The 14,821-nt window shown below is 40.6% G+C and overlaps 1 protein-coding gene across 1 annotated transcript in view; it reads right to left on the bottom strand.

The window, feature by feature from the left end:
• The window catches only part of LOC120567378 (AF4/FMR2 family member 2-like), a gene marked incomplete at its 3' end in the record, with an annotated part of 79,410 nt that extends 71,622 nt beyond the window's left edge, over positions 1-7,788 (bottom strand). Inside the window, exon 1 of the mRNA XM_039814338.1 lies at positions 7,572-7,788. Coding sequence (XP_039670272.1) covers positions 7,572-7,624 — 53 coding nt within the window. The remainder of the gene's footprint in view (positions 1-7,571) is intronic.
• Positions 7,789-14,821: the final 7,033 nt, after the last annotated feature.

Raw genomic sequence — 14,821 nt, forward strand, 5'->3', positions numbered from 1 at the left:
GAAATAGAAGTCAATTTTAAAAGCTTTTATTACTATTCATTAAGCCATACAAAACATACATATGAGTAAAGCCCTTGGACCAGATGAGCATAGTAATGCCTTTGATAAAACGTTTAATAGAATTCTGTTTATAATCACTAATTTCTTCTCATCTTTGAGGCATGCCAATATTTCTTTTCCCCTCCTCTTTTTCCAGTGTCAAAAAATATTTTCTCATGTAGGCCAACTGCTTACATGTGAAGTGAAGGTGGGAGAAGGGGGGCCGGACTCTCCTTACATCACGGTTGGGCAGAATTTCACTGATAAAGATAAATGTTCTGCTGAGGATTTTATATCCCATCCAGATGGACACTTAAGAAACTGAACAGATAGCTTAGCTCTTTATATGGCGCAAGCGCAAACCTTAAAATATAATAATAATATAGATTTACTTGAAAATAAAGTTTTAACTGTTGACCTCTGTCTTATCCCAGTTCGGCAACAACCAATGTGTATACCTTCATTATCAGAAATAACTTAAAAGCATGGAAGTGTGTGATGTGATAATATAAGTGGATGCTCAAAGGCTCCATCTCCTTAATCATGACTTCTTAAGATTCTTGAAATTCAGGCATTTTATTATCTCCTCCACTACTTTGATGGCTTACAGTACAGTTTCAGTTATTCTACATCTATTCTTTCTATAGAAATATTTGCTCAGGATAGTAAAAAGGGAAAGGCAACTGTCAGCAGTAAGTGATGATGACGTCGAAGAATAATGCACAAATGTACGGACGTATGTAATTGTACAGAGCAATTCCATTGAGAATTGTTCGCATCCTTCACATCTTCTCTTATGATATGGTAGATGCTTTTTTAATTCTAATTTATCACAGATGTGTACTTGAACCCATTGTTTACAGCCTTGTGTCATGTTGCAGTGATACTGCATCTAAATCCTGAAATAAACTGAGAAAACATTTCAAGTTGATTTGGAGATTCTGTTTCATTATTACGTTCTTGTTCAAATGTGTAAACAGCTGAAAAGACACATCTGTATAATATTACACCCTTTGCAGCTTTACAGGGAAAATTCAGTCTCAGTCTGCAGTGAATCACTGACAAGTCCTCACAATTACTCTTTGGCCCAGAATTGAATAAATACTTCTGGAATACATCAAACCCACATGAAACTGGCGACTTTTTACAAATCTGGAAACACTTTCTTAAAGCTGCTCTAATCAATATGTTGTATAAATAGATTAAATGTCTGTGTGTAATGTGAAAAGGGTCAATTGTAGTGATAAAGCCACAGAGAATTATCATCCAACTCTGCAGTTTACTTCAGCTCTACACAGCTCTTTGTTTTACTGCCCACAACCTTACTTTTTCGGGTTCTGTCTCAACGCTCTCGTCAGCATTGTTTCTAACAGCAGCAGGCAGCTGTTTTCATCAAAAAAAAGCTCTAAAAACCCTACTGTACACTACCTGCTCTGCCCCAACCCCACAGACAAAGGAAGCTACTAGTTGGTGAACATAGTGGAGCATTTAGCAGCTAAAGAGCAGATAATATTTTTTCAGGAGTTGGAGGAAGCCAAAACAGAGAATATGGTGGCCGGGTTGGTTCAGTGGGTAGAGCAGGCGCACATATACTGAGAGGTTTATGCCTCGACGCAGAGGTCCAGGGTTTGAATATGACCTGTGACGATTTCCTGCATGTCTTCCCCCTCGCTCTCCCCTTTCTCACCTAAGCTGTCCTGTCAAATTAAAGGCGGAACCCCCCTCCCCCCCCAAAAAAATAAAAATAAAATAAAATAATAATACTCTAGAATATGAATCTCCAACCAGTTTAATAATCCATTCATAATTTCAGTAATCTATCTGGCAAAAATGTAAAAATGAGGAATTGCATATATCTGAAAAATGCTTGGCTTTTAGGTTGGACAATACATGCAATCTGAAGATGTCATTGAGGGCTCTGGGGAGTATTTTTCATAAGTCAGAATTTTTTACTCATCTTTAACGATTCATTGTTTAAAGGTGCTGTAGGTAGGATTGCAAAGATCCAGGACTTTACGAACATTGACAACTTCTCAGTCCCTCCCCCCTTTCTGCTAAAGCCCAAAAGTTCTACTGGAACATAGGGTCAGTTTCAGCAAATATGACAGAAAGTTAGTTTTATAAGTCTTCCCTACTGCACCTTTAATCTGAAAAACAACTGGCAAGATTAGTTTCTGTTGTGAATATTTGAATGTATTTGTAGTTATTGATATGTGTTTGTCTTTGCGTTTTGTTTTTGTGAAATTAAACTTAAAAATATATATATAAAGCTAAAAGTAAAATTGAAAATCTAAGTATACATTATTCTTGGAAAAGCTTCAGAACCACGGATAGCAACTGCTTCCTCCCAGATGGACTCCAGGTGATCTCACTGGTTTTCCCAGCTTCTTCACTCTGGTCCACACTTGCTGACTGAGCTCCCATTTTACAGCCCGGAGGGATAATTGCCGGCCAGCATGGGATAAAAAAAAAAAAAGGAATTCTTCCAGATAGAAAGCTTCCTTCAGTGTTATCTGTTGTTCGTTTTTGAGCATTTGTTTGTGAATTCTTGGCAATTTGGGATGAGACGCAGTTTCCTTTCACAGCCTCTGAGCTGCTGCTGATGCTGCTGGTGTGAAGTATCATCAAGTGGAGCTAGTTTGGCAAGCCGAGGCCCATCAAACAGCGAGGATGAAAATTTCAGTGTGATGAATGTTTTTTCGCGTATTGAGCTCACACGTGTGACTGAGCTGATTGAGAGCTTGGGAGGATTGACAGGCAGATTGAATATTGGACTCTGAGACTGAACATTGAATGCATTGACTGTAAATTGACTCAGTCACCAAATTTTTTTTTCCTGCAGACCCCATCTTCTTCACTTGTGAGTTTGTTCTCAGAGTCCGTTTTTTAGGGTCTGGAATAGAGCCCGACCAATATATCGGCGGACCGATATTATCAGTATCAGCATTTATAATGGCCGATAAATGAATATTTATAAAATAAAGTGTTGGCGTTGCATAATTTGTCCACCAGAGGGCGCTCTACAATCGTGTTCAAACCTTTAAGTTTCATATCTTAAGTTTGTATTTTTATACATTTTATTTATCAGAACTTTAATATATTTTGATGTTCCTCTTTTCTGTAGTACCAATAAAACAAAAAAGTTTATTTTTAAACTTCATTATCATATTATCCCTCCTCCACACAGTTGCTAGTAGCCAAGGAGGACATGGAGGTTTAAAAAAACATGATGGAAGAGGTAATTATCTTCACTAGAGTTTCCGCACGGGTAAATTACCGGACGCCACAGTCTTCTGAACATAGCCATACTGAGAAATACAGATAGAGTTTTGTGGAGCGGACAGTCTTCATTAGCTTTGTAGCAAATCACTTGGCAATGGCTTGAATGTAATGGACGTTCATTAATATAAAAAAATGTACGCACTAAAGCTTTAATAAAGCAGCATAAAAAGAAAAAAACATTCAAAAAATTCAAAGATCCAATGAGACTCAGTCATGATAACAATAATAATAATTAGTAATACTCAAAGTGTCTTCCCACAGATGTGAACTTTTTAAGCATGTAAGCACGCAGCTGGAATCTTATAATTCTATGCTGACGATATGTGTAATCAATTCCCTAATTAACTACTTAAACGGTTCAACCAATCACCATCAGTGTCAATTAACAGTCAAAGCGATCTCCCCCAGATTCCACTGCCATGATTAGCCGGCTACATGATGGGCAATTACAGTGAGGAGTACGCAACATTCAATGCAAGCCCTATTACAATTATACAAAGCCTTCAGATCTCAGAGCGAGAGAACGAAACAAGGAGTGAGATGGAAAGGAGGAGGAGGGAGAAAGAGTAACAAAGAGGAGAAGAGATGAAAGGGTATTTCTTCAGGAGGAGGAGGAGACCTACAGTGTTGGATTTGTTCAGATTTAACAAAGGCGTTGGGAGCTGCTGGTAAAAGACACTGGTTAGGAACAGCAACATCGTGTGCAGCACTGACTGCATTTCCAACCAAATACATGTCATATTGTTTGTTTTTTTATTATGACCTGGACCATGAAGGAAAAGTTGAATTTATTGTATTATTTGTGTCTATTATAAGGGTTCAGCTGTGCTTGAAATGAAGTGAATCGTATGAGTCAACTATGTTTAAAAGCAAAAGGTGCGTATACCCTTTCAGAATGGCCACGGTGTAAGACGCTGCTGTGATATCCTTCTCTGGCTGCATTCCACTTCTTCCCATCTTTGTAGCCTCAACACAATGGGTCGTACAAATGGGGTTAACAGTGCACACCTTCAGACCTTAAAGGCTGTTATGGTGTGGCACTGGTTTGCACATATGAAACATGACAGAGGTAGTTGAGGGAAGAACGTAAATAAAAAGTGAACTTGTGTAAGAAGTTAAAGCCATGCCAACTTTCCCACCTCTGCATACAGTACCTGGCCAACTGCTGCGTGAAACGCTTTGACCCCTCAGATTTATCTTGTGACCCCTTGGATGGGTCGTGACCCTTAGGTTGGGAACTGGTCTAATATACCCAGAGATGTTAAAGAGATAGCTACCATGGTATGAACAGTATTGGAAAATCTCCCAAAACATTACAGTAAAGTATATATCAACATATTCCAATCCATACAGTAGACTGTAAAAACAAAACCGTACTCTGTCCTCCCACTGCACAAAAGTGAAGACAAAATATCCCAGATACGGGTGCTGCCATCTTGTAATTTTGGAGCCAGAGTCTGCGGAGTAGTGATCAGGCGGTGGAGCCGCGGTATCAAAGTCCCGCCCATACACTCGCCCGACTAATTGAGTCAATCACAGCTGTCAATCACGGTGTTTCTCCCCTTTTTTATAGCATTGACTAACTAATAAAAACCAAACTAAACAGAAAAATTGACACTTGAACAAACACCAGCGTGATCAGAACTACCTAAAATGACAGAAACAATCTCTTGTTTACTTTGGCCCATGTCCTATCCGCTAACATAGAGGGGGCGGGATTTATGCAGCCAGCCACCAAGGGGCGATCAAGATGTTTTGGCCTCATTTATACAGTCTATGCATCAACCCCTGGTCCAATACTACATAAACATAGGTTGCTTCCGGATGTTTACACCAGCTGAGGACCTCTTAAGGAAATATGGACTACAAGGTCCAGACCTCGCTTTGCTTTATTATGCCAGAGCATGAACGTGCAATCATATGTCAAGGAGCGTCTTCTGGTTTTCATTCACTCCCTCATCTACAGGTGAAGACCTCATCAGGTTTCACCTTTCAGCTGATCAACCCATCAGCAGCTCTGCTTATTATTTTTCATAATCAGCTGTTTCTGGCACGTTGTGTTTTATTTTCTGTTATGAAGCAGGCCTGTGCAAGACTAATTTCCCATCAGGACCAACTGACAGCAGCGGCGTGATGGAGTGGTGGTTGGGAAGGGGGGTGGGGGGTGTGGTGTCTGGGGGGGTTACATGTGTAGACAGCCTGAGCTTGCTGTTGAGCCTTGAGCGGCTCCACTCCAGCAGCGGGGGGTTAAGTACCTTGCTCCAGGGCCCTTCTATGGTGGCTGCTGAGGGACAGCAGTGCGTGTCACTTTCCTCGCTCACATTCTCCCCACTGGATTCAAAACAGCAACACGGTTGCCAAGTTATTGTGCTCCCACAACAATACCTAGCTGAAGTGGAGAGGCTGACTGTTACACAGTATAAAATATACCTCTTACAATCCTCCTTACTATTGTAGCCCTGTGTGAAACAGGCTTTTCTCATTTGTATTCATCCAGAAGGAATTTCCTGAACATGGATATACTCCCCATCTCTTTCTATCACAGTCATACATTCAGTGAGGTGGCTGTGGATCAGCAGGTACAAGGGGTCGTCCACTAATTTCAGGGTTGGCTGAAAATGGGCGCTTTGGATAAAAGCTCTATGTAATTGCAGTCCACACTGTAGCCTAAACTGAGAGCTGGCCAGTTCAACCGGGGTCCAGGCTGACAAGCTGTTCTGAATTTTCAAATAGCCCCTTTATTACTTTTTATGTCTGATTCCTTTTACAAATCAATGTTGTAATACATTCCAAATCATGCAGAGGAAGAGAATTATATTCCACGTCTTCACTTCTGTAATGTAAGTCAATGTAATACTGCACAGCATTGATCATGGCTGCAACTACCAAATATTTTTATTACAGATTTTAGCCTGACCCATTCTGACTTTGTGGTTATGATTTTTGAAATGTTTTTTTTTTTTTTCCAAGATATGTACTTAGCAGAATATTTAACAGTTTAAAGATCCACCTGTCAGTGCTCTCTGGTGGACAAACTATGTAAAGGGGAGACCTTTTTCTAATTACCTCAAACATAGCGGCCGACATGTACACCGATCGAATAAATATGCATAGGGCTGCTTGATTATGGGAAAAAAATCCCATTTAGTCTATAAGATGTCAGAAAAGTGGAAAATGGCCATCACAAGTTACAAGAGCCTTAGGTGCGGTCTTCAGATGTAATGCTTTGTCCAACTGAAAAGGTATTCAATTACCTGCGCTATTAACAGAGAAGCTGTGATTCATCAGCAAAGCTGGAACCAGAAAATGTTTGGTGTTTTTCCTTAATAAATATCAATTTTATGGATTATCAAAATAGTTGCCGATTAATTTAACAATCAACTAATCACAGCAGCGTGTAAGAGTGCTACAGAGCCCAGTAGCACAAAGCTTATCATACATTTAATGGAAACATTCAACACACTGTAGGCTAAGGAAGCAATTGTACAGCTTAATGCATACTGCAGAGATGCACAATCAACACACATGCAGCATTAAAGTTCCACTGACATCTCAGAATAATCACAATCCAACTTCACTCCTTCATCATGTGTCCATGACTCTACAGTGGGCCTATGTATCCCCAAAAACCCACAGCAATCACCACCAGATCTGTGCAGTTTGCCAGGTAAACTCACCTGAGCCAGCACATTTTCTAAGCAGAGCTCATTTTTAGGACTAGAATGAAATAAACTATGTAGTATCAAACTGTCAAACTTAGGCTTTGTGTTATCTTTAACATATATTCACGTTTTTTCTGATGTCTCCCTACATCGCTGCTGCTCACCATGTCCCCGCTATGTCACTAAAACGGGTGCGGGTTCACGTTCAAATCAAACATTCCTTAATGGTCACAATGAGGTAGTAAAAGCCGGCGCGTGTGTGTGTGCGTGTGCGTGTGTGTGTGTGTGTGTGTGCTACGTGTGCATGCTGAGCCCCCCCCCCCCCCCGCCGCAACAGGGGCGGCGGGGCAGGGGGCAAAAAAAGGGGGGGGGCCCCGTTTTTTTGGGGCCCCCTTTTTCTCTCTTTTTCCGCCCCACCCGCGTCGCAATTTAATTATTTACCCGACCTTATTTTTTTTTTTTCCCAAAAAGCGGGGATGCCATGTCCGGTCATCCCTCTTTAAAAGCTTCCACATTAAATACACACACACATAATAATGATAATAATAAAAACACAGAAGAGAATAAAGCAGTGTGCGCAGGACTTACCATGGTTGTTCCAGCTCCCAGTCTCTGAAAAAGTCGAATTCAAAGAGATCCATTGCCGTTTCGGCTGGTGGTGTTGGTGGTTAAAATCCAAAGCTGGTGCTACGTGGTTCTACATAGGCTACTGATACTGAGTGTGACTGAGTGTGTGTGTCAGAGAGGAGGGAGAGTAGACACAAGCGGCTGCCGCTGCCAGGAAGCTGCTACGTGGTCGAGGCAAGCTGACAGGCAGGCAGGCAGAGGGGGAGAGAGAGGGAGAGAGAGAGAGAGTGAGCGCGCGCGCGCGCACACACACACACACACACACACACACACACACACACACACACACACACACACACACACACACTGGAGAAGGCTGAAGAAGACAAGTCGCACTGAGATATTCACTGCAAACATTTTCCTTCATAACAAGTAGAGCTATTTATACCCCCCCCACACACACACACAAACACACGCACACACAAAAACTAAAATATAAAATATAAGGGGCACCTTATGTTAAAGAGTGGCTTGGCAACAGCTGGAAAAAAAGTGTACTAATTGTGCGTGGTGTTACAGATAACGGTCATTCTTATCTTGCAGGAAACCAAATACACTCTTCTGAAATGTCACTTTATTAGATATCACCTCTCTGACTATATGTTTGAGTCAGAAACTTGAGACTCTCGCAATTTTTTCTGTATCTGTAGAATTTCTTTTTTTGCACCTCTTCATATTTAAAATAAGTATGTAGGTGCACTTGCTCACTGAGCTATGAGGATTTTTTGGTTCAGTCCCAGGGTTTTTATAATGTAGGTGTAGGGCCACCATGCATGCAGGCTAGCCTGGATTTCCAGGATAACTGCCTGACATGTCCCTCACCTTCTGCTCTCTGTGTGTTGCCGTTCTCAAACTCTGTTCGCTCAGGAAACAACAAACTTCGCGCTAGCGAGCTACTAGGGGTGGCAATCCCCAGAGGCCTCACGATACGATATCACCACAATACTTATGTCACGATACGATATTATTTAAAAATTTTAAACATATTGCAATATTCTGCGATATATTGCAATGTATTACCTTTTTTCCAACTTCAAATTTTTCCCAATTTCAAATGATGTCCCCAAAGGAAAATGTTATCAACATCTGTTTTATCGGAAAATATACATTTCTCTGTTTGTTCATCTCACTTCAATTTTATTGCTGCAAAATGGGATTGTCAAGCAGAAAGATTGACCAACACATATATAATAAAAGATCCATACTTGGCGTCTGTGTATCGATACAGTATTGCCACGAAAAATATCGCGATACTATGCTGTATCGATTTTTTCCCCGACCCCTACGAGCTACATGCTGAAAATAGCAAGTTTTGAAGAAAATTTGGATTGCGCAACAAGGCAGGTCTGCTTGGTTCTTTCGGGGAATGATTGTAAAGATTTACAAAGAATATGTTTACGGCATTTCCTCTCTAACGGGGATGTTTTGGGACCGATTGGTGGGATTGCTGTGGACGAAGTAAACGGCGATACACTGGTAAGATCAAATTACGTTTAACCATGTATCCGGCTAATTTACATAGCTCACGTTACTGTGTTGTGTCAACTATTAACTTCATTTAAAATTGTGGGATGTGTTTAAAGATATCCAAACAACCCAAAGCGTTTCTTTCTCTTATCCCAGAATGTATGTGTAGTAGAGCCAGACCTAGCCTCCCATTGCCAGACCTTCCTCCACAGCTCTGCAGAGGAGGGTCTGGCGAGTCCACACAACATTCCGGGATGGGAGAATAACAGGCTCTGGTTTATTGGCACTTCTTTAAACCAATCACAATCGTCTTGGGCGGCGCTATGCGCCGTACGGTGCAACGGTGCCTCTGCAAATTAGTCTCTGGAAGGAACTTGTTTTGGTGGAACCTTTTACGTTTAAAGGTTGTTTTAGTCGTGCAACAGACAACTCAGATTGGACAGATAGTCTAGCTAGCTGTCTGGATTTACCCTGCAGAGATCTGAGGAGCAGTTAACCAAAGTCTGCATAAATGCACCGGAATTTAGAATGTCAACACAAACAAACAACAAACAAGGTTACAAGGTAACAGATATCCGGCCTAAATGAATGAAATCCGGCGGAATTTTCGTCTGCAACAGAGCAATCCCGGAAGTGGAATGTCATGGATATAGACAAAGAGATAGGTTTGGCAATGAAAGACTACCATTCAGGGCTGTAACCAGGATTTTAGAATAACTAAGGTCCCACCCCGCCAAAGGACATGTTGACTGGCCACCACAAAAAGTCTGCGATATTTTCAATGGTTTTGTTTCCTCATTTTATCTATGCATTTATCTGTTCAGTTATCTTTTTAATTTAAATTTCATCTCCCTAACTCATAGTCTAAAAGTTGTTTCAAGGTCCTCTCTGGTAATTAAAATACTAAAACCTTAATTATATTTTTCAGGGCCTGAAGTTAACATTTTGGCCACCAGCCACTGTGGCAGGTGGAATTTAACATCCACTAGCCATAAACACGACAGTCACTTCAGTACATCTGTTTTGCACTGCTGTCGTAAATTAGCCACTCACGAACCTTGCCGTTGTCGCCAACTGTCCACTTCGTATTAAAATGTCTTCTTTTGCTACTCCAATAAAATTGGCTGATGCATCAGTATTTATTCAATTTGACTCCTGTTAAATTGAATAAATATAACAGTAATATACCTGACCTTTGTTTTAAATTAGTGCTGTCAGTTAAACGCATTATTAACAGCGTTAACGCAAACCCATTTTAACAGCGTAAATTTTTTTATCGCGAGATTAACGTTCTTTTTGGCCTAGCAAACTTTGTAGTTTTTTTCACATGCTGTTGCAACTAGTAACGTTAGAAAAACTACAACACCACACCGGATCTAGCTAGACCGGAAACTAAACAACAGGCACGCCGCACACACTTGTTTGGGCTTGCGAGCCGGCCAAAGAGTAGTAGGCTAACGTTACGTTTTGAGTGGATGGCGAGCGCGAGACGCCGAAATGGATGCCAATAAGATTCTGAATGGAAAGTTTACTTTTAAAAAGTTTCCAAATGGTTCCATTGACAAGACCAAAGTGATGTGTGTGTTTTGTCGTTGTGAACTGAGCTATCATCGCAGCACGTCCAGTCTGAAATACCACTTGATGGCCAAGCACACAGCTGATGCCAATTCTCCGCCCCCCTCGTCAAAGCCAGGCGACAAAAGTACAAAGCAAGCCGATCCACTTTTCCATGTTGATAAGAGCATTAAAATGAGAAAAAAATAATGGGACAAAAAGAAATCAAGGGACATTTAGAATAGATAGAAATAGGCGATTAATTGCGAGTTAACTATGACATTAATGCGATTAATCGCGATTAAATATTTTAATAGTTTTAGAGCACTATTTTAAATGCAATGAGGCTAAGGGAACATGTATGCACTGTGTCTGGGTGTGTGACAAAATTAAAACATTCTGGAAGGAGGTGATCAATAAAACCATGTTAATCTTGTCTGTGAACATTCCACTTGACCCTAAGAGGATTTTGCTTCACCTGTATCCAACAAATCTGAATCTGAAACCCCAAGAATATAGATTTATTGATTTTGCTACAGGCAAAAAGGACTATAGCTCTCATTTAGTAGAAAATGAAGGCACCTCCAATTGTTGAAAATTGCTAATTGTATTTGTGAAGAAAATAAAAAAAAAAGTCTTCTTTTACTTTTCTTTCAATCATCCTCATCTTTTTGTCGGTTACCTGTTTCAGCTGGCGTCTTCATCCCAGTAATGTGCCGCCACATTTTTAAACTCACATCTAAGGAAATGGCGGATTCGGTTGAAATGTGAAAGAACAGTGGCAAAAAAACAACTAATGAATCACTCAATTCTCATTTTCACCTGCCAATGGCAAAAAATCACCACCATTTGGCATGTGGTCAGGTGTTAATTTGAGGCCCTGATTTTTAATTCAATTCAACAAGTTAAATATATTTTGTCTTAAAAGACCAGAATCAGCCTTTCAAAAATCCATGTGCATAATGTGAGTGATGTTAACCTTGGCATTCTGCATAAAAAGAAAAAAGTTGGCAAAAATATGTCTCTCGAATCAGTTTAAATCACAAAGTAAGTCTGCAGTACAGACAAACAAGGCATTCCAGGAAAATAGGGCCGGCTTATGGGCATTTTCCCGTACACATAAAAGGACTCGAATGTGAAGAAAGAAGGAGAAAGTGGAGTCTCCATTAGGCGAATGGCAAACATGTCAGTCCTTCTCATCTGGACCTAAATTATCATTATTACTATTATCATTATTTTTACTGGATTATGGATGTTGAGATTTGTTGAAATACTGTTCAGTATTGTGAGATTGCATTTCCCTCTCAGTACCATTGTTTTCTAGCCTGGGAAAACCCTGACGAATGTCCGGCAAATTTGAGATTTGCTCTGCAAGTCTGTCTGGCCAAGAGCCCATTCAAGCCCATTTCAAATTTTTCCAAATCGAGGCACCAATCACAAACGTTGAGGTGGGCTTTACGCGTTGCTCTGCATACGTCATCTCCTTCATCACTCTGATTGGTTTTAGGTCTATCCAGTTGCGCACAGAGGCATTTGAGCGGCGTCCATTGGTGACGGCCCCTTTGGAAATGGGCTGTGAATGAACCTACCCCAGACCCACTCTCAGTTACAACTGAGAAGGGTCTGGTCTCAACCAGGCTAATTGTTTTCTAGTCCACTGAATCTTGTGCAATGTTGTTACTCGAAGGCGTACCTCTATCTTAAAGGAAATTAGGGTTCTGTACACCTCGGTTTTATATTCAGGCCATTGGTTCTATCACTTATGACAACAGTGTACTCACCAAAGGAATTACTCAGATCTCGGAATGTTAGCAACTGTGGCTGTAAGACGCGGTGGACGTTTACAATGGACGCTCAGCAATTACTTTGTACTTGAGAATATGTTACAATAACTGTAAGAACAGGTTGCCCCCAAATAGGTAAGGGTTAATGACCTTAACAGAAACTCTGTTTCCCTGGTTATGCTTGACGGTTTGACTAATACCTGGAACAATCATTCCCATCCTATAAGGTTCTTATGCAATGCAAACGTTGTTCACTCCTCCAGGAAATAGGAAGGACCTTAAATACGACTTGCCTCCCTTAGCAACGGGAGATATTCATGGTCCGCTCAGCGACGAGCGGGAAAGCTATGCTAGTAAGATCCGAAGTCAATCACATTGTGTACAGTTGGCAATCAGTAAAAATAACCTGACAATATGTTGAACAAGACAAGCTAGCTATCCAGCCATGTCATTATCCCCAAAACAATACAACAACTTTTACGAACAATTTTACGGGATGTGAGATAACGTTATTCGCTGTGAAACAAAGTCAGTTCAGAGGGACAGTATAACTTACTTCTTACAGCGTGTTAGCGCCATCCTGTGGTGTTCAGAGGACGAGGCCCTGAAGCAGCACACACTGTTAAAAAATTCCTTTTTGTTTTAATGTAGCGCATTGATTTAGAACAGTAAACAGTCAGTTTCACCACAACCCCTTTAGTAGGTATCCTACATCACTTTTTATGGACACCCTGCAGCCAATCAGAATCGAGTATTCACTCAGACCATGGTATAAAACCCAATAAACCATAGTTTCCTTTAAGTTATATATTTTTAAATATGTTTAAATACTTTCTATGTCTATGTTTTATGGTTTTGTATAATACAGTAAGTGTTTTTGCAATTATTTGATTTTTGACAATTTCTCTTGCATGCTTTCATTTGAAAGGGTAATTTGTTTCTGTTGTTATTTAATCAGTTGACCAGCATAATGTAATCAATGTTTTTACCTATATATATATACACCTTGCGCTCAACCATATTTTGTCATTTTAGTGAAGAATCACCACTCTCACAAAAGAATGATACTGCAATTTGTCACTGAGTGTTAGCAGCCTCGCTCCTGTCAGGCAGCGTCCAAACTCTGCCTGTACACTCCAATAAAATTCAGGAGCTATAATCCACTTTGTGGTCACTCTCTGCTTTTCCCGTCACTGACTGGGCTATGCTGCACCTGGCCTAATTATAGGACTGGATGTCCAAACAGCTACTCCTCTGTATATTCTCTATCTTCTAATGGTCCTGTTATTAAGTGCCACTAGTGCAAACTTCAGTGCAATAAGCTTATGCAGAAAGGCATCAGTTCTTAGTCCAGGTGGTCTTTGATAGGGCCGGGGATAAAATAAGGGTGAGGCTATTTGCACCCCTGGTACAATTAGCAGTGTATGCTATTTGCACCCCTGGTACAATTAGCAGTATGCTATTTGTACCCTGGTGCAATTAGAAGTGTATGCTATTTGCACCCCTGGTACAATTAGCAGTGTATGCTATTTGCACCCCTGGTACAATTAGAAGTGTATGCTATTTGCACCCCTGGTACAAATATCAATGTATGCTATTTGCACCCCTGTGCATTTACAGTACCTTGGCATATATTTACACACAGTTATCCATACTACTCATGTATTACACCTTTTTGGAATATTATCGCCCTGACATTCTTACCCTAACCATAACCATCCCACTCCTCTTGCCTAAACCTAACCAACCCAACCAGAGCAGGCATATTCATGAGTCTTCCCCTACCACCCTGCAAAAAAAAAAAAAAAAAATACGCGTTCGCGTACGCGTGACTTGCGCAATTGCATGCAAATTATCCAATCCAAATATTTAAAAAATAAGATCACCACACAGGGGAATCGAACTCCAAACTCCCTTACCAGAGGCAAGCGCACTAACCACCCACCTAGCAGTTCTTTCAGGACCTTGAACAACTTTTTACCACTTGGTTACTTCAAGCCTCGGTTGCTAGGTAACCATACTGTATACAAAAAAATAGGTACTAACTAACAAACTAACGGTTGTATGCTTTCACTGAAGACAGAAAGCGCAACTGTAGTATCCATTTTCCGCTAGAAATTCAATTGTTATAAACTTTAGAGACAAAACTTCCCTAATAGTTTCTGCGGTCATGGAAGATGAACGTCCGCCATGATTTCGGTGCACGCGAGCAACGTTTTTTTGTTGTTACGTCACAGGGTGTAAATAGCTCAGCTGTGTGGCCGAGGCTATTCGTACCGGGGGTGCAAATAGACACTCCGATAAAATAATCGATTCTCCAATTAAAATTTGTTTGTGTGATCGGATACCGGTTAATAAAATCCAGAAATAAATCTTTTTAACATGTTATTTATGTTAATAGAATGT

The sequence above is a fragment of the Perca fluviatilis genome, chromosome 10 (genome assembly GCF_010015445.1).
Source record: "Perca fluviatilis chromosome 10, GENO_Pfluv_1.0, whole genome shotgun sequence".
Lineage (NCBI taxonomy): Eukaryota > Metazoa > Chordata > Actinopteri > Perciformes > Percidae > Perca > Perca fluviatilis.